At 46.4% G+C, this 24,991-nt stretch overlaps 1 protein-coding gene across 2 annotated transcripts in view; it reads right to left on the reverse strand.

Annotated features, from left to right (window-relative positions):
• The window catches only part of LOC140399096 (pappalysin-1-like), a 457,633-nt gene that overhangs the window by 99,520 nt on the left and 333,122 nt on the right, over positions 1-24,991 (reverse strand). Inside the window, exons 20-21 of one of the 2 annotated variants that reach the window (XM_072488243.1) lie at positions 19,784-19,855; positions 430-528 (exon numbers count right to left, since the gene is read on the reverse strand). In XM_072488243.1, coding sequence (XP_072344344.1) covers positions 430-528; positions 19,784-19,855 — 171 coding nt within the window. Of the gene's footprint in view, positions 1-429; positions 532-19,783; positions 19,856-24,991 lie in introns of both variants that reach the window. The other variant, XM_072488242.1, reaches the window with a different exon arrangement.

Raw genomic sequence — 24,991 nt, forward strand, 5'->3', positions numbered from 1 at the left:
TAGGGGTAGAGTGAGTGAGGGGGAAGAAAAAGTCTAAATCTTGCACAGAAAAAATTAAACTATTTCTGCTGCATAATTTTTGTAAAATTAAATGGCCCACTTACCTTCTGGGAGCAAGATAAAACAATCACGTGAGTCAACTCTTTCTTTCCACCCCACACCCCGCTTTCTAAGTTGGTATACATCTTTATAATCACGTGAAGATTCTTTTAAAACCACATTGGTTTATCCTAATGATGCAGCCATCAATTTCCTACCTTTCTCCATCAAATTTAATGAGGACGCTTGGAACTGTGGTGAAATATTGCCATTGGTGACTCATTCGTATTGTTTGTCCAAACATGTGAGGGAAAGGGTCATGGGGCACAATGCACAAGTACAAACATGGCCGAAAATAGGTTTTACGAAGCAGTTTTGAAGGATTCTAACCTTTTTAGTAATGACAGTTGAAGGACAGCAGTCACCGCCATCATAACTGCAGTAGGCTCTGTTGTTATTTCCATCGCAATAGTTGTCCCCCACGAAAGGCTGCTATGGCAATAAAAACAATCGGAATTAAAATCTGTAGAGTTTGCAAAGAAACTATCCCTCGTCTTTCAGAATGTTGTGCTTATCAAAGTGAGGGACAAACCTTTTCAGGTGACACGACACCCAGCCCCCTCCCCCCAGCCACACCGCAACAATTTTTCGATTTGGTAAAAGAATTGAGATCTATTTAGGCTTCTCCAGTGAGATGCACGAAAAAAAACCAACTTGTGTTTATATCGTGCCTTCCACGATCACCAGATTTTGTCCCACGCCTGCTTGGGTCAATATCAAGACTTCATCAAAACTACTTTCATTGCCCAGTTTTCTGAAGCCTTAAAGTGATTTACAGCCATTTGCGCACTTTTCAAATGTAGGAAGCACAGCAGCCACTTTGCACACTCCAAACTCCCACAAACCGCAGCAGCGCCATAGTGACCAGGGGCGAAATTCTCCCCCAACGGCGCGATGTCCGCCGACTGGCGCCAAAAACGGCGCCAATCAGACGGGCATCGCGCCGGCCCAAAGGTGCGGAATGCTTCGCAACTTTGGGGGCCGAGCCCCAATATTGAGGGGCTAGGCCGGCGCCGGAAGGATTTCCGCCCCCCAGCTGGCGGAAATGGCGTTTGGTGCCCCGCCAGCTAATGCGGAAATGCCAGCGGAAATGTCTCCGGTACCGGAGACTTCGGCAGGGGCTGGGGGCGGGATTCACGGCGGCCAACGGACATTCTCCGACCCGGCGGGGGGTTGGAGAATGATGCCCCTCAACTGAAAAGTGGCATTTCCGACAGTGCAGCACTCTCAACTGCATGAGAGTGTCAGCCTTGATCTTTGTGCTCAAGTCCTGATTTGGGCCTTAAACCCAGAACCTTATGACTTAGATGTGGGGCACGATCTATTGACCTCTTCGCACCGGACTCGGGATTTACTGAACTCATCAGCCTCACGAGATCTCGCGAGGCATCACGATCAGGATACCGCGCATTGAGGGAGGGATCCAGATTTGCATATTCAAGTGAGCAGTTAGGCTCACTTGAATATGTCTGCGCCAGAGTTACCCAAGGCGCGAGATCTGACAGCCTCGCCTTGGAGACCCTGAGTGGGCGCCATTTAGCACCATTTTCCACATTGACCAGGCGGACCGGCACTTGGGGAGGGAGGGGGGCGGTGTCTCTGAGGCAATCATGGGCCCTTGGATAGTTGAGCTCTGGAAAGGGTGGTACCCCTGGCACCCCCGATGTTACATGGGCACTGTGCACTGCTAGCCTGGCACCTTGGCAGTGCCACCTGGGTGCCAACTTGGCAATTCTAAGGTGCCCAGGTGCCACTGACAGGTAGGCTGGGGCACTGTCAGGGTGCCAGGCTGGCAGTGCCAAGGTGCCCAGTGGCATCTGGCCCAGGATCGGTCCATGGGTGCCCTTATGAGGTGGGGTGCTGGGGGTTTGTTAGTGCAGGAAATGAGCCTAAGTGCAGCCTTGTTGAGGCATTCCTTGTCAAGGCCTGGAAAAGAATCAGAGTCCCGTTTAATAGTGGGGTTCTCTGTGCTGCAAGGGCTGGCAAACACCCAGCCAAACTCGCCCGAAACGGGACTCTAATTCTTTTCCATTAAATCACGCCCATGAATGTGCTACTAACTGAGATACACCTGAAGAAAATGCAGTTCATGTCAGTTTTTATGCTAAATGATGGGTAGTTGGGAGTTGTATCCAATGGGTATTGGAAGTAAGCGTGTCCAAATTTCTTTCACTTGGATACGCTCATTAGTTTTAGCTTATCCTCTCATTGGTCTTGGACAGATTCAAACCCAAAGTCTTAATCGAGAAAATCTGCAGGTTCCTGCTTCACATAGCCACCGATTGCTCCAACTATGGCAGCATTATTTACATTCTGCATTTGAGATTACTCTTCCTTAATATTCTGTCCAGTGTGTTTGGGCGGCACGCTAGCACAGTGGGCAGCACTGTTGCTTCACAGCTCCAGGGTCCCAAGTTCGATTCCCGGCTTGGGTTGAGGCTGCATGTTCTCTCTGTGTCTGCGTGGGATTCCTCCGGGTGTTCCGGTTTCCTCCCACAAGTCCTGAAAGACATGCTGTTAGGTAATTTGGACATTCTGAATTCTCCCTGTGTACCCGAACAAGCGCCGGAATGTGGCGACTAGGGGCTTTATACAGTAACTTCATTGCAGTGTTACTAAAAGCCCACTTGTGACAATAAAGATTATTATTATTATTAGAAGCCACATATTAGGTCTTTTACATTAGCCAGATAGGATTTCGACCACCATAAATTCCCATGAAAGCCACACAACGATTTGTTGCAGAATCGCCAAAAAGAGTACTTTTCAAATTGTTATGCTAGTTTATTATTCTCCGTAGTTAAATGCAAGGGGCTGAAGACAAACCTTAACAAGGAAGATGATGGGAACTTTGGAACTGATGGACTCGACTAACATTTACCTTTTCATTGTTGCACTTTTGTGTGCTGTTTATTGATTTCCTTCCGTATTTTGATGTGAACTATTTCAATACTCTGTTGGCCGGCCTTCCATGGGTCATAAAATTAAGCTAATTCAATATGCAGCCCATATCCTAATTTGCACCAAGTCCCTTTTCATGCATCATGCCTGCGCTTGCTCAGCAACAGGGTCCACCAACGCCTCCGATAAAAAATTCTCATCCCTGTTTCGAAAACCTTTCACGATGGCCTTCCCTCTCCTTGATTAAGCTCTTGTGAAGCGATTTGGGATGTTTTGTTATCATAGACTCTCTATACATACACATGCAAATTGTTGGAGGACTGGAACAAGTTCAATATTATTTTGCTTGGCCAAATTAATAAAACTAAAAGGGCCAATTTAAAACCCTGACTGTGATTCTCCGTCCCTTCCTGCTGGCAGGATCTTCCAGTCCCACCAAAGCTGTCCCCCCCCCCCCCCCCCCCCCCCCCGCCAATCCTGACTTTGGCTTCCCCGATGGTGCAGATGGCAAGCAATGCAAATGTTCTTTGACTTTGGGGCGACCAAAGGATTCTGCCGGCTAGCCACCTCTTTTGCCAGAAAACCTGCCGTTTGGGAGCCAGAAAATCCCAGCCACTGTCATTATCTGTGGTATGTAAAGTAAAGTTCCCACAGTCCCAAATGACCGGAGGCTGCTTTCCACCTTTATGGGGGGAGAGCTGACGAGTAGTGATTTAACCTGAGGGTCACCAGGTTAGTGGCAAGGTTGAGAAGGCAGGGCCTTCATGAAGGCCCCAGTCGGTACGGGAATTGAACCTGCGCTGTTGGTACACACTGCCTTCTTCACTCCCATGGCCTGGCCCTTTCTGCTTTGTCACGGGTTTCTTGCTCGTTTAATGAACTTCTGAAAGGGTGAGTGGCTCGCTGGCTGACTGGTTTATCCTGCGCACAACCTTATCCAACGAAAGCTAACAAGTTTATTTGAAGGGGACGCCAGCAATGCAAGATACACACCTACTATAGTTAATTTTGGATACAGACAATAATGTGAAATGCTCAAGAATTCAAGGAACATGGGTTCGGCAAGAGAGTGGAATTGAGGCAGAAAACCAACCATATTCCATGCTGAATGGCTGAAACGGCACAAGGGGCATCGTGGTCTACATTCTTCTCCTATTTCTTATGTTCATTGGCACTAGAATCAGCTGAGTCACCAAAGAACAAAGAACAAAGAAAAGTACAGCACAGGAACAGGTCCTTCGGCCCTCCAAGCCTGTGCCAACCATGCTGCCCGACTAAACTACAATCTTCTACACTTGCTGGGTCCGTATCCCTCTATTCCCATCCTATTCATGTATTTGTCAAGATGCCCCTTAAATGTCACTATCGTCCCTGCTTCCACCACCTCCTCCGGCAGCGAGTTCCAGGCACCCACTACCAGTCAAATTCCTCCCCACCCTTATGTCCAGTTGAACCCCGGTTCAGGTTCAACAGCAGGAATGAGACAAGATGCCGTGGCTAAGGCTAGCCTTGTTGTTAATATGTATAAGAGAGAGAAATTTAGAGATATCCTGCAGTAAGAATTGAAATGGACTGCAACTAACATTACTATAAGGGATAGTAAACACTTAGTAAACAGAACTCATGAATAATTCTGCTGACTGGACACCTAAGACCAGAATTTGGTTAAAAATCAGTGACTAAGGTGGGCCCATTTTAAACTTTTTGACTCTTAGCCTTTCACTTTGTTATTTAATTGGGAGACCAGTATTTTTTTTGTTTTCTGTACAAATTTAAAGTATCCAATTTTTTTTTTCCAATTAAGGGGCAATTTAGCGTGGCCAATCCACCTAACCTGCACATCTTTGGGTTGTGGAGGTGAAACCCACGCAGACATGGGGAGAATGTACAAACTCCACACTGACAGTGACCCAGGGCCGGGCTTCGAACCCAAGTCTTCAGCGCCATAGTCCCACTGCTATCCACTGCACCACATGTCACCCTTGTAAAACCAGCGTTTATTATCCATCCCTGATTGATCTTGAAAATGTAGACAGCACTTTCTTGAAGCATTGCAGTCCTTTTGGTAGGAGTGCTCCCAGTGTTGTTCGGTAGAGAATTCCAGCAATGGTGAGGAATGGTAATATACGTACAGGATGGTGTGTGACTCCGACATGGTGTTATTCCCATGCACTCTGCCCTTGTTCTTCTAGGCAGGAGGGATTTGAGTGTGAAATGTGCTGTCATAAAAAAAACATTGTGATTTGCTACAGTACATTTTGTAATTTTTGCCTGTAACAGCCATTCTGCACTGGTGGTGGAGGAAGTGACTGCTTAAATGGTAGATGGGGTGCCAATCAAGCAGGCTGCTTTGTTCTGGATGGTGTTGTGTTTCTTGAGTATTGTTGGAACTGCACTCATCCAGACAAATGGAGAGTAATCCATCACACTCCCAGCTTGTGCCTTGATAGAACATAGAACATTACAGCGCAGTACAGGCCCTTCGGCCCTCGATGTTGCACCGACCTGTGAAACCACTCTCAATCCCATCTACACTATTCCCTTATCATCCATACGTCTATCCAATGACCATTTGAATGCCCTTAGTGTTGGCGAGTCCACTACTGTTGCAGGCAAGGCATTCCACGCGCTTACTACTCTCTGAGTAAAGAACCTACATCTTATATCTGTCCTATATTTATCTCCCCTCAATTTAAAGCTATGTCCCCTTGTGCTAGACATCACCATCCAAGGAAAAAGGCTCTCACTGTCCACCCTATCCAATCCTCTGATCATCTTGTATGCCTCAATTAAGTCACCTCTTAACCTTCTTCTCTCTAATGAAAACAGCCTCAAGTCCCTCAGCCTTTCCTCATAAGATCTTCCCTCCATACCAGGCAACATTCTGGTAAATCTCCTCTGCACCCTTTCCAATGCTTCCACATCCTTCCTATAATGCGGCGACCAGAATTGCACGCAATACTCCAAATGCGGCCGCACCAGAGTTTTGTACAGCTGCAACATGATCTCATGGCTCCGAAACTCAATCCCTCTGCCAATAAAAGCTAACACACCATACGCCTTCTTAACAGCCCTCTCAATCTGAGTGGCAACTTTCAGGGATCTATGTACATGGACACCGAGATCTCTCTGCCCATCCACACTGCCAAGAATCTTACCATTAGCCCAGTGCTCTGTCTTCCTGTTATTACTTCCAAAATGAATCACCTCACACTTTTCTGCATTAAACTCCATTTGCCACCTCTCAGCCCAGCGCTGCAGCTTATCTATGTCCCTCTGTAACTTGTAACATCCTTCCGCACTGTCCACAACTCCACCGACTTTAGTGTCATCTGCAAATTTACTCACCCGTCCTTCTACGCCCTCCTCCAGGTCAGTTATAAAAATTACAAACAGCAGTGGCCCCAAAACAGATCCTTGTGGTACACCACTAGTAACTGGACTCCATTCTGAACATTTCCCATCAACCACCACCCATTGTCTTCTTCCAGCTAGACAATTTCTGATCCAAACTGCTAAATCACCCTGAATCCCATGCCTCCGTATTTTCTGCAGTAGCCTACCATGGGGAACCTTATCAAATGCTTTACTGAAATCCATATACACCACATCAACTGCTTTACCCTCATTCACCTGTTTGGTCACCTTCTCAAAGAACTCAATAAGGTTTGTGAGGCACAACCTACCCTTCACAAAACCGTGTTGACTATCTCTAATCAAATTATTCCTTTCCAGATGATTATACATCCTATCTCTTATAAACCTCCCCAAGACTTTGCCCACAACAGAAGTAAGGCTCACTGGTCTATAGTTACCGGTGTTGTCTCTACTTCCCTTCTTGAACAAAGGGACAACATTTGCTATCCTCCAGTCTTCTGGCACTATTCCTGTGGACAAAGATGACTTCAAGATCAAAGCCAAAGGCTCAGCAATCTCCTCCCTAGCTTCCCAGAGAATCCTAGGATAAATCCCATCCAGCCAAGGGGACTTATCTATTTTCACACTTTCCAGAATTGCTAACACCTCCTCCTTATGAACCTCAAGCCCTTCCAGTCCAGTAGCCTGAATCTCAGTATTCTCCTCGACAACATTATCTTTTTCCTGTGTGAATACTGACGAAAAATATTATGGTGGAAAGGCTTTAGGTGAGGCACTTCTCTCAGAATTCTCAGCCTCTAACCTTGGCCTGTAGGTGTAATGTTTATGTAGCCTGTCCACTTACATTTCTGGTCAAGGAGAACACCCCCCCCCCCCCTCCCCCCCACACTAGATAGCATTGTTGACAACACCTTCCATCATTTTGCTGATGGTTAAGAGTTGGCTCTTGGCAGGTAATTGGTCAGATTGGATGTGTCCGACCTTTTATGGACAGGATATATCTGAGCAATTTTCCACATTGTCGGGTAGGTGCCAGTGTGGTAGTTGTACTCGAACAGCTTGATGAGGGCCATGGCAAGACAAGTCTTCAGCACTGCAGCTGGCTGTTTTGGGGATCCATACATAGTCTTTGCCGTATCCGGTCTGTTCTGCCGTTTATTGATTGATATGGTGAGTGAATTGAATTAGCTAAAGGCTGGTTTCTGCAGTAATTTGGACCTCCAAATGAGGCCGGGATAGTCCATCCACCTGATATTTCTGGCTGAAGATGGTTTTAAAAACCTTTGCCCTCAAGTGCTGGGCTCCGCCACTGCTGATTTTTGGGTTTTTCTTGGGAGTTGTGAAGTGTCTGCCACCATTCATGACAGTGTTGACAGGGAGCATTACTGATTTATCAGCAGAGGGAGGATGGTAAGTGGTAATCAGCAAAGTTCCTTACCCATGTTTGACCTCATGCCACGAGACTTCACATGATCCATGTGAATGTCGAAGATTCACAGGGTAACTCACTCCCTCCTGTGCGAAAACGTGCTGCCAACTATGGTGGATCAGTCCTTCTGGTGAGACGGGGTATAGGCATGGAAGGTGACGGAGGAGTCTACGACATTGGCTAAAAGGTATGACTCGGAGTGTGACGATCTAAGACTGTTGCTGGACATGTCTGTGGACTCTCACTTTTGATGGAAGTCTTGACTTGGTGGCGAGGGCTTGCAGCAGTGACTGGATTAGGTGCCTTGCCGTTTCTGATGCCTCGGCCGAAGTCAAGCGGTCTGCTCCATTTGGCTCTCATTATACTATGTTGGAGCAGTTGGTACAGCTGATTTGACTTGCTCAGCCATTTCAGAGCCCGTTTTCGCACAGGAGGGAGTGAGTTACCCTGGGAATCTTTGACAGTCACAGGGATCATGTGAAGTCTCGTGGCATGAGGTCAAACATAGGAGTCAAACACCCCACCCCATGTTATGATTCTCATAATAGTCCAGACTGGGAAAGGATATCAGATTTCATTCTTTAAAAGACACCAATGAACCAGATGGGCTTTTGTGACCATCTGGTTTCATGGCTGCCATTACTGGATTTTAGCTTCTTATTCTGTAATGAAAAGAATTTAAAACTCCACAGTGGTTGCGGTGGGATTTTGAACTCATGTCTCTGGGGCAGGGTCCAAGTCTCTGGATTACCACTGGCATAGGAACATAGAAAATAGGAGGTGGAAGAGGCCACTTGGCCTCACATATTGTGATCGTTACAAGGAAGATTCTGCATGATTCAGTATGGGAAATACACCAGTGTCCCGTCCTTGATCAAAGATTCAGAATGGGAATCACTACAGTTGAGGAGGGAGAAAAATGAGACTGACCATGTTCTAGAAAATATGTTTTGGACTGTTGGGCTGTTGAATCAAGGAACCAACTTCTTTTGATGCTGCTCGCCATTTCCCTCTGGATTGCCGACACCTGCACAGTTTCGCGAAGACAAGTGGGCTGGAAAGAATGATATGAGTGTGCTAGACTGCTGTGTAAATCTGGCGTCTGGGCCTACAAACCCTTCAATTGAAGGCGGGCGGACGAATCCCACCAAGAGAGTTGTGGGGTGGGGGGGGGGGGAGGGGGGGAGAGGGACAGACGACGACTCAGTTGTAGGGGGGGGGGGATTTGCCTGTGCATAGTTTAGTGAGGTTCCCAGCACTGAATGTGGAGCATGTTCCCACCATTCTGATCGTGACTGGAATCACCCACACCACACTTGGTCTCAAAATGGCAGAATTTCACCCAATGTATCCATCCTCACAAACTACAAAGACCACTTGTTTCCAAGAGTATGTAACAACAATCTTTCCTCTCAAGGACGACCCTGCAGTGGAACAAGCTGCCAAAGAAAATAGTCACAGCCCCATCACTTGAAATCTTCAGGGCCCATCTCTAGATTATTCCCATTTATAAAATTCCCATTGTCAGGATTGCCATCTCAGCAACTCATGCCTGGTTTAACTAGCATTGTCCATGTAAATAGTAGGATATGAATGCCAGCCTGTGAGGCTGAATTAACCAAAGCAGAGGCTTTCAGCAAACAATGGAAGCTCCTCCTGTAATAATGTGTTTTAATCACTGGCTCCGAACTCGCTGCTTTGCATTTTTTGATTGCTGTTTATATTTTGTATGAAATCTGGTGATTCTCAATCTGCTATGATGTTCACAGTTGGAGTTGCAGAATTAGGACACCGTTAGCAGCTCAAACCAGAAAAAAAATGAACCAGCATTGTAAGAGGTATGTAAATCTTTAAGGGTTGGCCAATGCCACACAAGTAACCATTTCCATTTTGAAAAGGTGATGGTCAAAACGGCACTGACTAAACAGGGAGGTTGGTCGCTTTTAGTCACAGCAGGTGGAATATAGGATCACGAGAGGGTCCCAGGTTTCATGGGTGAGCTATTGGGGAGTTAGCTGTTCCCAGCTGCAGTTGCAAAGCTGTTAGAATTGTCCTCAAACGTCCCTCGACTCAGGCAAGGGAAAAATATGCCAAGCTTCGCTTATCCACTGACCCCCAATGAAAATTGTGGATACTGGGAAGAGACCAGGATCGGCATCAGCAATGAACAAATACCTTTCCAACAGCCATGGCAAAGTTCCATCCACACTGACGGAAGGGCATCCGAACAGAGTCTGCCATATCCTGTCGTACTCCAGTGATCAAATGTGCAAAACAAGGTAACTTTTCTACATGTTTGGATGAACAGCATTTCTCATTTTCCATCTTTTTTTGGTGAGGATGAGAGTGTATGCAGCATACCGCACAATAAATTGCTTGAAGAAAGGTCCATAATATTCTCGCTTGCAAGATTTTGGTCTTGACTATTTTTGGTTGAAGGATGCTCTTTCAGACCTAAAGCTTGTTTAAGTTTCTTGGTTGTTCACACTGTTCTGATTAAAATGGCTGGGATTCTCCATTTGGAAGACTATATGGGTGGGATTCTCCGTCCCGCCGCACTCGTTTTGTGGTGCGGTGTGCCCCCGCCAGCAGCAGAATCCTCTGTCCCAGCAGCCGGCCAATAGGGTTTCTCATTGAGGGCACTCCCGCACCGTCGGGAAATCCAGGAGCGTGAGTGTGCTGACGACGAAACGCAGGATTCCGCCAACCAAGAAAAAGCCCTATGTTCTCCTGCCGGAGCTGAATCACACCCGATTTACGTTCACGCTGGGAGTGCAGATCAGGGGCGAAATTCTCCCGAAACGGCGCGATGGCCGTCTGATTGGCGCATCTTTGGGGGCCTAGCTCCAACATTGAGGGGCTAGGCCGATGCCGGAGGAATTTCCACCCCGCCAGCTGGCGGAAACGGCCTTTGTTGCCCTGCCAGCTGGCGCGGAAATGACATCCCCGGGCGGCGCATGCGCGGGAGCGTCAGCGGCCGCTGACAGTTTCCCACGCATGCGCAGTGGAGGGAGTCTCTTCCGCCTCCGCCATGGTGGAGACCGTGGCGGAGGCGGAAGGGAAAGAGTGCCCCCACAGCACAGGCCCGCCCGCGGATCAGTGGGCCCCGATCGCAGGCCAGGCGACCGTGGGGGCACCCCCCGGGGCCAGATCGCCCCGCGCCCCCCCCCAGGACCCCGGAGCCCGCCCACGCCGCCTTGTCCCGCCGTTCAAAAGGTGGTTTAATCCACGCCGGCGGGACAGGCAATTTATCGGCGGGACTTGGGCCCATCCGGGCCGGAGAATCGAGCGGGGGGGGGCCCGCCAACCGGTGCGTCCCGATTCCCGCCCCTGCCGAATATCCGGTGCCGGAGACTTCGGCAACCAGCGGGGGCGGGATTCACGGCAGCCCCCGGTGATTCTCCAACCCGGCGGGGGGTCGGAGAATGACTCCCCAGGAGTCGAGACCCAATCCTTTGCCATGCAAATTTATGCATGGCGAGGGATTCCCTAGGGAATCCTGCTATTGGGCCATAATTTTGAACAGGCGGCCCGATAGCGTGGTGCAGCGGCTGGGCACCACACCCCCCTGCCAAAACGCAATTCAACCCTCCCCCCACCCTTCCCCCTGGGATTTTCTGGGTCACCCTCCCACAGTATGGAGCTGACCTCTCACCCACTCCCAGCAGAGACCCCTAATTAAAGAGACCCCCACTAGACATCCCCTAATTAGTGACGCCCACACCAGAGACACCATAATTAAAGATACCCCCTAATTTGAGGGACCCCACCAGATATCCCCTAATTAGAGAGACTCGCACCAGAGACCCAGCCCCATAAGAGGGACCTTTGAAGTAAGCTGGGTGCCAATGCCTTTTTCTGCCCAATGCTGAATTCTCCTCCGCCCGCTGTCAGAAGCGGAATTCCTGATACAGCGGACAATTCAGCCCAAAATTTTCTTCAACGTGAGGCAAATGCAGTTTGCCATCTCTGAGAAAGTCAGGAATGTAAAACAGCTGAGGAAGTACTTTGATGTTGCTGCTTTGCCACTGCTAGTCTCATCCATATTTATAACTTCTTAAGGAAAACCACTCATCTCCTGGGGGTATAGTACTGACTGACACTTAGCATGTCGGTGGGATATGTGTGGGAAAATAAGCTGAGACGTAAGATCCAGAAGCTATGTAATTAAAATACCTTGGAACTAAAAGTCTTGGATTGGAGAATATTTTTGGAAGCAGAACTGAGTAAAGTCTATTTGTTTCACGCTACTGGTTGCATCTATGAACAAGACCCAGTCAGATGCTTTTCATCTCTCTCCTTATGTGATGTAAAACTTGTATTTCTCTTCCTGTGAAATATCCCTCTGTTTTCTGCTCTGGTTTACAGAACTTCTCTTCATCCTCCCATATTCTTGCCGAGGATCTTGTCACTCCTCCAAACCCCACCTCTGATCTTCCTAACCATAAGACATGGGAGCAGAAGTAGGACACTGGGCCCATCAAGTCTGCTTCACCATTCATTGATATCATGACTGATCTGATATGATAATCCACAACCCTACATTCCTGCTTTATCCCCATAATGCTTGATTAAAAATCTGTCTATCAGCATTGAACATACTAAATGACTCAGCCTCTACAACTCCCTGTAGTAAAGAATTGCACAGATTCACTACCCTCTGGGAAAAGAAATTCCTCCTCATCTCTGTCTTAAATGGATGGCCCTTACTCTGAGATTTTTGTCCATGGTCCTAGACTCTCCCACAAATGGAAATAATCTTTCGGCATCGACCCTGTCAAGCCCGCTATGTCTCAATAAGATCACCCCTCATTCTTCTAAACTCCAATGAATACAGGCCCCCACCGTGTCACGAATTCTCCGCCACCAGAGATTCAGCGGGGGCAGGAATTGCGCTGGTTGGCGGGCCCACCCCCGGCGATTCTCCGGCCCGCAATGGGCCGAAGTCCCGCCGCTGTCAACCCTCGCCAGCCGGCGTGGATTAGAGGTCCTTTTGAACGGCGGTGTGGGCAGGCTCCGGGGTCCTGGGGGGGGCGCGGGGCGATCTGGCCCCGGGGGGTGCCCCCACCGTGGCCTGGCCTGCGATCGGGGCCCACCGATCCGCGGGCGGGCCTGTGCCGTGGGGGCACTCTTTTTCTTCCGCCTTCGCCATGGTATTCACTATGGCGGACGCGGAAGAGACCCCCTCCCCTGCGCATGCGCGGGGATGCCGTGAGCGGCCACTGACGATCCCACGCATGCGTCGCCTGGCGAAGTCCTTTCGGCGCCGGCTGGCGTGGCGCCAAGGGCCTTTCCCACCAGCCGGCAGAGCGGAAACCGCTCCGGGACAGGCCTAGCCGCTCAAGGTGAGGGCTTGGCCCCTAAAGCTGCGGAGAATTCCGCACCTTTGGGGCGACCCGACGCCGGACCGATCCGCGCCATTTTTGGCGCCGGGTAGCGGACATCGCGCCGTTTGCGGAGAATCCCGCCCATGGTTCAGTGATTGGGCAACATTTGCTAAACACTCCTCAGTGTGCGAAGAATTCATTTAGGAATGTCAGCCGGATTCGCACTGCGGCATGTACTGTAAGGTACAAACATTCCGGAACTTGGAGGGAGAAATGCATTCAATATGTTCCTCACCAGAAATCCCTGGAGAAATGTTCCCCTTGTTCTCCCTTAACAGGATCAATTGAAAGGTTCTTATTTTCTGCATATTCCATCAATAAGGTTGAATAAAATCTGACATTGTTTCCTGGCTGGGTGTAATTGTGTTCATTTAATGTTGAAAGCTAATGGATTTAATTACTTTGTCATTAAAATTCAAAGCAAAATTAGCCTCTTATTGCCTTGAGAATACATAACCTTTCCTCACATGCTATTTATATCTAATCATTACTTACATTCATGAAGGATTTTATTACTGTGTAAGGTCTCCCAATGGATATGTGGAATCATTCCTGTGATGAATACATATCCTGCATTTCTAGTGTCTAAGTTAGGAATAGCTGCTGGTTTTCATTTAGACAGGAGATGTACAGTGCACCTGCACGTCTCACAATTACACACTGACGTTTACCCTAACATTGGAAACTTTCTTTGACCTCCCGAATGCTCCATGCTCCTGGTGTTTGTCATTTTGTGTAGGTGAGAAGCAAAAAGAAAAAGGAAGCTGATGAAAATTTACGCCTGGCTTCTTGGGCATAGCGAGTGTAACCAGTGAGCAGCTCAGCCCAGGTCCCATGTGTCAACTTCATTGATCTCACCAGGGCTGTGGTCAGATTGCTGCAATTGATAACGGGAGCAAGATTGAGCAGGTTCTTTGGAGTGGAAGACAAATGTGGGAGGTGTGGCGGGAGCCCGGCTAACCACGCACATATGTTTTGGGCGTGCCCGGCACTGGAAGGGTATTGGAAGGGAGTGACGGAAGTGATTTCGCGGGTGGTGAAGGCCCGGGTCAAACCAGGCTGGGGGTTAGCTTTATTTGGAGTTGCGGAAGAGCCGGGAGTGCAGGAGGCGAAAGAGGCCGACGTTGTGGCCTTTGCGTCCCTAGTAGCCCGGCGCAGGATCCTACTCATGTGGAAGGAGGCAAAACCCCCCGGACTGGAGGCCTGGGTAAATTATATGGCGGGGTTCATTAAACTGGAGCAGATAAAGTTTGCCCTGAGAGGATCGGCTCAAGGGTTCACCAGGCGGTGGCAGGCATTTCTCGACTACCTAGGGGAACGTTAGAGGGAAGACAGATGACCAGCAGCAGCAACCCAGGGGGAAGGGGGGGGGGGAGGGGGGAGGGGGGGGGGTTAGTTTAGTTTAGGTCAAAGATAAAGGGGTTTTGTTACTTGTGTATTGTCAAAAATTTCTGTATTGTTATTGTTGCGTTTGCTTTGTAAGAGGGGAAAAATTGTTGTTTGGGAAAAAAATTTCAATAAAACATATTTTTAAAAAAAAAGATTGCTGCAATTGATCTCGACCACTCGGGATTAGGGATGGAAATTCTTTCCAGAACTGCCAATTGATATGCAGCAGCTCCTGGATGGATGTGCGCGCCCATTTGTGGACATGGCTGGATCCATTTTGAGTATGATACCCAAAATGTTGAAATAATCTTATGACACAGTGTCCAGACTTACGCCCGGACAAAATAGCAATGGCTATTTTGGCAAGTCTCCAGTCTGCTTCAAATGCCTTTGGAACTGTACCCGAGTATGGAATTAACATTTTTTGCGGAGGGAAAGAAAGCAAGGGAAAAGTAGAAAATATGTGTGTGCAATGTCCACAAAACATCTATCATTGTTCACCAGTTTCTTCACTACATTATCGCAAAGGAATGAAAAAGACTATATTAAATTTATGCTCAAGGCACTGGGTATCTTGAGTGGCAGAGCAATTAAGAGAAGCAGAGTATGACTAAGATCACAAAACACATTTACTAATCAATATTGTAGGCAGAAAAGCTGAATTTAATTTATGACTCTACATTGTAAATCATCACATTACCTTAAATTCCTTCCATAAGACCTTCTTTGGCAATTGTACAAAAAATGTTGCAGCGAGTGGGAGTGCTATAGAGTGCTTTATAAGAGGTTTCTATAAGTGCAGTCATAAACCTATGCACTGGAGCAACATTAAGGAGTCAGAGTTAAAGTTGTGATATTAAAGCCGAAATTCTCTGGCTGTTGGGATTCTCTTTCCCCCTGGGCAGCACCCCCTGCCCATGGGTTTCCCAGTGGCGCAGGGTGCCTTCAATGGAAAATCCCATTGACAAGCAGCAGGAAGAGAGAAACCCGCCACCAGTGAACGGCATGCCGCTGAGAAATACACGGCTGGGGGACAGGAGAATCCCGCCCTAACCATCAGATCCAGACTACACTTATACCCAGTGAATTATAAACAAAGGAAGGTGGTCTAGGAAGCAGTAGGACGCAAATAACATAGCTGGAGAAATATCCTTCAGCAGTGTAGATTTGTCTGAAAATCAAATGAGACAGAGCAGATCTTGCTGAGCATCCTTTCAATGAATGAAAGGCAACTTTACATTGTAATTGGCTTGCTTGTGATACAAAGGAACCACCAAAGTATTGAGGGATTTTATTTCCCAATGATGAGAGTTAACCTGTTTGAATAAACCTTGTTTGTCCATTATTTTAACTGTGTTATTCGTAAATTTAAAATAGGGTTAATCCTGTTTTCAAAAAGTTGACAAGGGAATTTGATACAGATGCATGAAGCAGTCATATCACAAAGCATAACTTCCTGATTAAAATGTTTAATAAATCCCAATGAGGATCTTTCTTTAAGCAACAATATGAGATGAATGATAATTGGCAGCTTGTTTTACATGTTTACTGATACTTGTTTCCATTGAAGTCAATTAAATGAAAATTATTATCCAAGGAAGAGTCATACGGACTTGAAAAGTTAGCACTGCTTCTCTCCCCACAATTTTCTGTTTTATTTCAGATTTCCAGGATCCGCAGCATTTTGCTTTTAATGCAGTAAAAATGATGACTGATGTAAAATGGGCTGCTGACTTGCTGTCCCCCATTATCCAATGTCCTGTCTACATGATGAAGATGCAATCCTGAATCAGACAGGAGAATAGCCCCGTGTGTCTTGGGAGTGAGAACTATTCCTCTTTCTATTCCTGTCGATGGGAATGTATTTGCTTGTGGTCAGCACGGGAATGCAGCACTTTAGGGACTAGACAGCAGAGATTCCCTGCTTCCTTCTCGTCCTTCCCTCACTGCATTCCACGGAGCGCCTGACTTATTACTAGTCCGTGGAGATGCTGCACTGGACACCAGGAATGTCCTTATTGTGAGGAGGAGAAGGAAAGCTGGATGAGTTATTGTTGAACTACTGCTGCTTGCCTCACAGTAGCTGGATCAAGGGAACAGTTGGCAGAGAACGTGGCTGGAGATCACCTGTCAGTACTCTCGGCATCTCGGTTCATGGCCCACAAAGTTCTAAACAGTGTGAAAAATGGGGGCGAGGTGTTTGGTCCGTGGTTGATTCTGGCAGTAGAGCACTGCAATTATTAGTGCAGTAATTCATGTTTGTCACAGCTATGTTCCACATGGAGATCTGAACTTGAGCAGAGGACAAGAAAAGGCTAAATTTTCTCACAGTGAATGAGAGGAAATTGTAGATACCCTACTCTCAAAGTAATATTTATGCTTTGGAAAGGGTTCATAGAAGAACAACAGAGATGGTTCTGCTTACTTAGTGCTCTAATTTATGAGGAGAGACTCACAATTGAACTTTTTTTTCATTGCAGAAAAGAAGACTGAGGAAAAACTGTTCTATACTTTTAAGCTGCTGAAGGCTACAGCTTAATAAAGATGCTAGTGGCTATGTCAATCTGCCTGCAAATGTAGGACTAGCACAATATTGCGAAATCTCAAAAAACACTGAAAAATGTTTTTAAAGTTCTCTCCATGGAATGAATATGTGAAACAAGAATCTCAGTGCAAAGTGTTGCAAAAAGGGTAGGACAAATATCAGTTAGGAATGGATTCGCGGGTTCAATCCCGGCCCTGGGTCACTGTCCGTGTGGAGTTTGCACATTCTCCCCATGTTTGCGTGGGTCTCACCCCACATCCCAAATTGTGCAGGTTAGGTGGATTGGCCATGTTAAATTGCCCCTTGAAAAAACAATTGGGTACTCTAAATTTATTTAGGGATGGATTCAAAAACTCTGGGCATGAATATAACCAGTAACGAATGCACCCTGAACCAAGGTATTTTTAATGCTCTGGGGAATGTTTATCAGAAATGTCAACATGATATTTCTTAAAAACATGGAAATTTAATTTGTGAAAACCCATGTTGATGAATGGAGAGGTAGAAATAAATGGATAATCTGGAGTTACACTTGACAACTTAAGATAGGAGGAATTCCGGAAATGAAAATGCATTAGCACAATGAGGTTATTGCGCATGTTCTGTTGAAGGAGAGCTTGACCTCTTGTTAAGCTATCTGTGATTTCTGGAGCTGGATTCTCTGCCGGTGGGATTTTCCATTGCGCCAGCAGTGCACCCAGGCCCACGGGTTTACTGACGGCGTGGGGTGGCCACAATGGGAAATCCCATTTGAAGGTGACGGAATAAAGAATCCCGCTGCCAGCGAGGGCACGTCGGCCAGGAAAACACGGCTGGCGGGCTGGAGAATCCAGTCCAAAGATGTGCAGGTTAGGTGGATTGGCCATGATAAATTGCCCTTAGTGTCCAAAATTGCCCTTAGTGTTGGGTGGAAGTGTTGACCTTGGTTAGGGTGCTCTTTCCAAGAGCCGGTGCAGACTCAGTGGGCCGAATGGCCTCCTTCTGCACTGTAAATTCAATGATAATCTATGATTAATCTAGGACAAAGGTTCGGCACAACATCGTGGGCCAAAGGGCCTGTTCTGTGCTGTATTTTTCTATGTTCCATGTTCTATGATAAGTGCCAACTGAATTCAAGTTTTTGCTGCTGCTACTATTCACAGAAGAAGCTTGGATTCCGCTATTTCTGAATGAAATAAAATCATTTCCCTGCCGTCTACCCCCGTTAAGCATATGATGTGAAGATGGTGATGTTCCTTGTAGTTACTGCTTTTGACTTTCTAGGTAATCGGTTTGACTCGCTTAACCAAAGGAGCGTTAGCAATTTACTGTCCCATAGATAGTACACAATGTAGCCAAGGTGCGCCAGTGGCACAGGGAGTGAATATTTGAGCTGGCGGATGGGGAGGATATTATGCTTTATGGGACACCACACTTTTCTTTTCTTTTTTCTAAATTTAGAGTACCCAATTGATTTTTTCAAATTAAGGGGCAATTTAGCTTGTTCAATCCACCTACCTTGCACATAGATTATCATAGTCCAACATCTTTGGGTTGTGGGGCGAAACCCATGCAAACACGGGGAGAATGTGCAAACTCCACATGGACAGTGACCCAAGACCGGGATTCGAACCTGGGACCTCGGCGCCATGAGGCAGCAGTGCTAACCACTGAGCCACCGTGCTGCCCACACCTCACTTTTCTTAAAGGCCAAATGTGATATGATGTTTGGCAGTCTTGCCAACTGAAGAGAGCCCTATCTTGATCTCATTTTTACTGTTCAGTATTTAAGAAAAATAAAAATGTAGTGACGTTATCACAAAATGCAGACCGATGTGGCCACATGCAGAATGTATATGACAACTAAGCCATAAAGCTGCAATCATCAACACAACCTAGAGAATGATTTACAATCTTCTGTTCATTCCCCAAGTTTAGTAGCATAGTACTTTGAGCGATGCATTCCATAACCCTCCAGTTCTTCCATGTCACAGCATATTCAGAGTTTTATCCAACAGAGGATGAAAATGTAATATAGTGTATTTATATTATGAAATGAAAATCACTTATTGTCACAAGCAGGCCTCAAATGAAGTTACTGTGAAAAGCCCCTAGTCGCCACATTCCGGCGCCTGTTCGGGGAGGCTGGTACGGGAATTGAACCGTGCTGCTGGCCTGCCTTGGTCTGCTTTCAAAGCCAGCGATTTAGCCCTGTGCTAAACCAGCCCCATATTATCTTATAGTAGTATATATAATAGTATATATATTCTATTATAAGGAATATAATATACGACTGTCAAATGCACACCGAGTCACGATATCTTATTTTCGTCATAAGTAGAAGTGACTAAAATATTATTAAAAGTTTCAGGCAAGCACTTTGTTCTTCATTGCCCCATTGGATCTGTTTTTATAGTATAGTTAGCACTTATGATGGCTGTTCTGTCAGGTGGGACATGCAAGAGGAACATCACTAGTCTGTCACCGCCGACTATAAGCCTCTAGCTTCTGTGGAAGACTTGTGTAGTGATGTTCAAAGACACTGATATACCTCTGCCAGCTTAACTGTAAACAATCAAAGCAAATCTGTTTTTCCAGCAAATGAAAATAATGAGCAAGGCAAGATTTGGCATTTCTGCCAATGAGAGCTTAGAGGCGTGTAGTGAAAGTGCTTACCTCACATGATTTAATGCAGTGAATCATTTCAGGGTGTGGGTACCAGTTAAGTCCTGCTGTGCAAACAATATTCTGTGAAGAGAAAATAAAACCAGAGTTGTCATAATTGCACCCAAAAGACGTCTGTTATCTGTGTGGCGTCTCCCTTGGTTAACCAAGTATCTACTTTGTTGCTGCTTTGTACATGGTGATTTACTGTACCAGTCTGCAGAGGAACACAAGGTCACATGGATTTTTTAATGTCGTGGGTGACTCACCAATCAAACAAGGCTTAAGTGATGATTTGGTAAAGGCCGTTCACGATGTCTTCCCCGTGAGCTACGGCACCATGTTAGCAGTCCCGGCAAGTCAAAGTTGAAGGTGCATTTAATAGCTTGATACATGCGGTACTATCATTCAACATCTCAAATAGGTCAAAATGTTGAATGTAGAATTAAATGTAGAATAGTGGTGACTTGGAAGTGATCACAAAGTAACAATCTCGCCCGAGATTACAGGTGGTTTAACATTGGCCACATTGGATAGCTGGAAGTGAACTCAATGTTTCTGAGGGAGCTCGGCAGGAAATGCTTATAAGGCAGTCACAGTGGTAAGGCAGTGATCCTTTATTCCATAAACAATGCAGTACTTTTATTTATTTGCTGAGAGCTTGAAATTAGATGTATTAATCCCTATTTTGTGATTATATAAAGCATGTTTTTTTAAAATCAGTTTGGGGTCTGCGGTTAGTGGTGAAAACCTGGAATTAATCATTTGCATTACAGTAAGAAATGTTATATTAAGGGAGATCATGTTCATATTAAGAAATATTGAATTCAATATGAAGAAATACACTGATGCTCCAGAATTTTATCTGCTTATTTAATACCCTTAATTGTCTCTTGCTTTCAAACTTACTGCTGTAAAATAGTTTAGAAAATTTCACAGGATGATTTGTATAATATGTAGTCATGTTTGAGGCTTGTCCAATCGCTCTTAAGTGGACACTGTCCTGCACTTTCCCTTTTCAGCATAAGGTACATATTGTTTCAATGTACAATCACTTCACTGGTGCATGATGTTATTACAGCAATAAAAGCTTGGCTGTTTTAACTCCATTCCTTTCATGAACAGAAGCTGTTTGGCAAACAGGCTGTTGTACAAGATGTTGCCTCTTTTATGATTCTGCTGCTTCACATCCTCTGAGATTATTCATTTGCTAATGCTGTGAATCATGCACGATGGTATCAGTTTCCTCCATTAGTGCAGAAATACTCGTGTCCATAGGAGGTACCATCAAACTGAGCCATTCATTGACCAAATCCTGAACAAAGCTTATTTCAGGAGACGCCTCTTCCAAGAGCTGAGTGATAGCCAAGGTTTCTCGGTGCTGAAAAATCAGTATTTTACAACAGAGATTAACTATATGCTGCATCAGCATTTTTAAAAAAGTACTTTGCATTTTAGAAATGAAGAGTAATTTCCATCTTTAGAAATCCTACAGTGCAAAAGGAGGCCATTCGGCCCATCGAGTCTGCACCGACCCACCAAAAGAGCACTCCACCTAGGACCACTTCCCCGCCCTATCTCCCGCAACCACACGCATCGCTCATGGCCAATATGCCTAACCTGCTCACCTTTGGACTGTGGGACGAAACCAGAGCATCCAGAGGAAACCCACGCAGACAATGCGACAACGTACAAACTCCAAGCCCTCATCAAAGGCTGGATCAAACCCTGACGCTGTGAGGCAGCAGTGCTAACCACTGTGCCACCGTGCTGTTCTTGGTGTTACCTGTTTGTGACTCCAGACCCAGAGCAATGTGGTTAACTCTGAACTACCCTCTGCAATGATGCAACAGGCCACTCAGTCATATTCAATGAGGTGGTTTACAGGGACAATTAGGAATTGGCAATTGTCTTCCCAGCACCATCATGTATGATTTTTTGACAAATATATAATAAAAATAATGAATAAGTTCAGGAGGTTTCACTGTCCACTTGTGTCATGGTGTTAGTTTTAATAATACCTCAGGTTGCATAACTCCACGCCGACAGTCAACCAAGGCCAGACTCAAACCCAGGTCCCTGGCTCTGTGAGGCAGCCCTGTGCCACTGTGCTACCCCATTATCAATAGCTGGCCCTTAGTTTGGAAGTAAGAATTTGGGAAATAGGACTCACGATGTATGATATCATACACCCAGTCTCATTCAGGGAGGCAGTATGCAAACTTCATGCTGCCTGCTCACTGACATGATTACAGCATGGAGCAATAGCATGCTGCTACCTGGCTGCATGCTCAGCTGAGGGGGGGGGGGGGGGGGGGTGGTTAGCATGACCTAGAACTAGACTGTCCCTCTTACTGAGGAGGTACACATGGACTACAGCAGCATTGAAACAGTTGTCAGGAAGGTTTCGGTGGAGGAGCAGAACAGAGTGAGGCCTCCCAGCTTCTCAAGTGTGGTGCTGGAGGCCTGAGTAAGGCCAATGGCCACAAGCTCCTGATCAAGGTCAGTAAATACATTTTCAACCACCAAGTTTTCACACTGCTCAGCATATCACACTCTCATCACTTACCCATCAGCAAACAGGACTCACACTGATCATACACCCTCACGGACCTACCAATGCTGTTAGCCTCACATCCATTTGTCACAGCTTCCACATACCTCCAGCTATTTAAACATGACAGGTCCATCACCCAAACACATTGTAACACACTCACTGACATTCTTACCTACTCTTGCAGGACAAGGTCACATATAATAGGAGGCAGCAGCAGTGAACCAGTGGAGAACAGGCATCTCTTCGGTCATTTGGAGGAGGAGGTGCTCTGCATCCTGGATCATGGGGCTGGCTGTGACTGAGACCATTGTATCCTCCATCACTGTGAACATTCAGAATGACATTATGTTTGTGTCCCATGCCCCTTCCCAAATCTCACTTCACCCTCATCCTCCTCTCTGGCATGAAGTGCAAGATGCAGATGGTGCGACCGTGGATCTCTTGCTTTCCACCCCATCCCCTTTACCTCACCCAAACCTTCTCTACCAGCAATTATATTGTAAGCATCATACGCCAGGCTAGCATTTATTTTCCAGCCATAATTGTCTTTGACAAGCTGATGGTGAGCCATTTTGAGAACCACTTTGGTCCATCTGACACAGGTACACCCACAGTGTTATTAGGCAGTGAGTTCCAGGATTTTAACCCAGTGACAGTGAAGGAAGGATGCTCTAGTTCCAAGTCAGGATAGTTTGAAGGAAAACTTCAGGAGGTGTGTCTGCTGCCATCGTTCTTCTAGGTGATAGAGATGGTGGGTTTGGAAGGTGCTATTGAAGTAGATTGTTGCTACAGTGCATCTTGTATATTGTACACACTGCTGCCACTGTGGATGGAGTGTCAATCAAGCAGGTTGCTTTGCCCTGGACAGGCACTACCCTGATGAACTTTAATGCAGTGTCAGGCTTTGAGACTGTGGTCCATTTCCCCAGTGATATGTGGGATCTACAACGCAATATGTACACTGTCAACCGCACCCTACAACTCTGAAAATCCACTGGCCTGACAAAGCACCTGCACACTCCAGGCCTGTCTCCTGCTGATGCAGCAATGCATGGCAAACTGTGAAATATTGGAAATGTCGCCTGTTCCCACCTGGAAGCATCTGTTGGCACAGAAATTGCGGGTGAAGGGCCCGAGCAACATTATCCTTGCCTTACTGTAGGTCTGGTTGTAGGAGGTGACACTGTTCAGTCAGTACCTCCTTTATGAAACATGTGTGTCTCAGGCACTGGTCCTGGCTGAGGTGGAGGTTGGAGAAGTGTCCTCTGAAGACCATTAATGGATAAGATTTTCCAGTGAGAGGCGTCGTCCTCCCTCTGCATACAGCTTCCCCTCTCTGCTATTTGCACTCCATTCAGGTCATGCTGTAGCCCAAGGGTAATTGCAATCTTTTTCACCCCATTACTGAAAGCAGGCTGTCTCCTGACAGACCTTCCAACTCACTGGCCTACTTGACAAAGTCCAGTGCCTATCCCTTGTGAAACCCAAAACTTCTATCAACGCCTCCAATACGCAGGGCACAGAACTTCCACTCACTCTGCAGCTGCCAAGGAGAGTCAGAAGCACTTCAGCTGAAAGTGAAATGGTAATCCCTTCACTTATTTGCTGCAGTGGGAACGTAATGATCACTTTGGAGTGATCTACCAGGAGCATCTACCAGGAGAGAGAGTTAACATTTTGGGCGGGATTTACCAAACACCCCGCCACGTGTTTTTCGGCCAGCGGGATCTACCGGTCCTGCCGTTGTCGACGGGATTTCCCGTTCACAGCATCCCTCGTCGGCGGGAAACCCGTTCGCCGGCGTGGGCCCGGAATCTCCAGCTGGCGTGAACAGCCTGTAAATCCCACCCTTTGAGTCATAGACCATTTGATCTGACTTCTTCTGTTCTTGTTTCAGGTTCCAGGATCTGCAGTATTTTGCTTATTTTTTATATGTAATTCAACGTTTAGTTCCCCCAAATCTCGTTTTAAGGCAAAAATTTACATAAGATTTAAATTACTATATAACGTGTTGACTATCTGGCTCCACGGTTACCATTACTGAAACTAGTTGTATATTCCAGATCTTATGAATGAATTTAAATTCCGCCCACTCCCATGATGGGATTTGATCCCATGTCCCCAGAGCATTAGCCTGAGCTTCCGGTTTGCTAGTCCAGTGACATTATCATGATACCACCCTCTTTCCCCCCACATTCCCAGTAATACCTTACTTCTGCTTTCGGAGAACTCACTGTTCCTATTCGAACCCCACTGTGGCTCTTCCCTAATCAAATTGTTAAGGGCCTTGCCTGTTGCAATAGCAAATTTGGAAATCATCCAACATTTGTAGTGAGCAGAAATTGCACGAACTCGTGTTTATTTAAAATATATTAAAAAGCAGCTTTTCTTTTTCAATGCATTTCTGTTTCACCAAGGGATGGTGTAATCAGAGACCTGAGCCTTCTTCAAAACGCTGATCTAAATCGCTGAAGCACTCGAGGTCAATAAAACAAACGGGTCCCAAAACAGTCCTTAGGGGGAGCCCTGGACCAGAAGGAGAGTTCATTGTCAATCAACTTTATTATCTTCAAGCCTGCAGCGCATGCTTGAGATGGGCATTACAGCGTAATGACAAAAGCAAAGGATTTTCAGGAATATCTGTATTGTGGAAGTATTGCCCT

Source organism: Scyliorhinus torazame, chromosome 22 (assembly GCF_047496885.1).
Source record: "Scyliorhinus torazame isolate Kashiwa2021f chromosome 22, sScyTor2.1, whole genome shotgun sequence".
NCBI classification, from domain to species: Eukaryota; Metazoa; Chordata; class Chondrichthyes; order Carcharhiniformes; family Scyliorhinidae; genus Scyliorhinus; species Scyliorhinus torazame.